This window comes from Punica granatum, chromosome 5 (assembly GCF_007655135.1).
Source record: "Punica granatum isolate Tunisia-2019 chromosome 5, ASM765513v2, whole genome shotgun sequence".
NCBI classification, from domain to species: domain Eukaryota; kingdom Viridiplantae; phylum Streptophyta; class Magnoliopsida; order Myrtales; family Lythraceae; genus Punica; species Punica granatum.
The window spans coordinates 8,850,001-8,850,839 of NC_045131.1; the positions used below are offsets into that span (position 1 = coordinate 8,850,001).

Genomic DNA, 839 nt, shown 5'->3' on the forward strand with positions numbered 1-839 from the left:
TAATGGCTTTTTCTAGTTCTGATTTGGACGAAACAACTATCGCCGATGGAATAAAAAGACGATTTTCAGAGGCAATGTTCACAGAGGAGAGAACACGATTGAGGGAATGACTGAGATTTGAAGAACATGCAGACATGGGAGGAAGCAAGGGATGATTTTCAAAAGCTTCCTGCAACTATGACTTCCAAAAATTCCTCTGCCCTGAAGTAGGAGCCGGAAAAGCCCCATCAAAAACACTAGTCAGCAAACCAGAAGCTTAACCAGAAAACAGCGCCTCACTTTCGCAAAATAAAGATTCCTAAGCTCACTTTACTGACCTCAACACCAACTGATATGGCAGTTCAGAGAGCAAGAACGAATACCGGCAACGGAACGCCGCATGCCTTCAAAATCCCTAGCTAAAACCCTAGCGAATCAACCCTGAGCAGCTAAACGGGGGAGGAAATCCATCCCACTGGACAAATCCCCGACAAAATCAATCCGCAGACAGCGCCCAAAAGTAGAGATGGTAGAAGAGCTCAGGTTACCTGAACAAGATTCACGATGAGGCCGGAGCCGAAGAAGAGAAGGCCGAGAGGGACGATGACAGCTGCCGCTGCAATCGCCATTGCCCCAAACCACCCGCGCGAGAAGAGAGAGCGTTCCGGTGAGCTTCGGAGATGGAGATGGAAATGGTACGGAGAGGGAGAGAGTAGAAAAGAGTAATTAGCAATGGCAGTGAGCGACGCCGACGAGATCCATCAGATCACCTCCATGGATGATTGATGAGAGAGAGAGGGGGAGACAGGGTGAAGAAGGTGTGCTCTTTAATACGCCGTTTCCCCGTCCAAGGCACGGCT

The 839-nt window shown here is 49.2% G+C and overlaps 1 protein-coding gene across 1 annotated transcript in view; it reads right to left on the reverse strand.

The window, feature by feature from the left end:
* The window catches only part of LOC116208675 (1-acyl-sn-glycerol-3-phosphate acyltransferase 2), a 5,477-nt gene extending 4,638 nt beyond the window's left edge, over positions 1–839 (reverse strand). Inside the window, exon 1 of the mRNA XM_031542215.1 lies at positions 528–839. Coding sequence (XP_031398075.1) covers positions 528–608 — 81 coding nt within the window. The 5' untranslated portion in view covers positions 609–839. The remainder of the gene's footprint in view (positions 1–527) is intronic.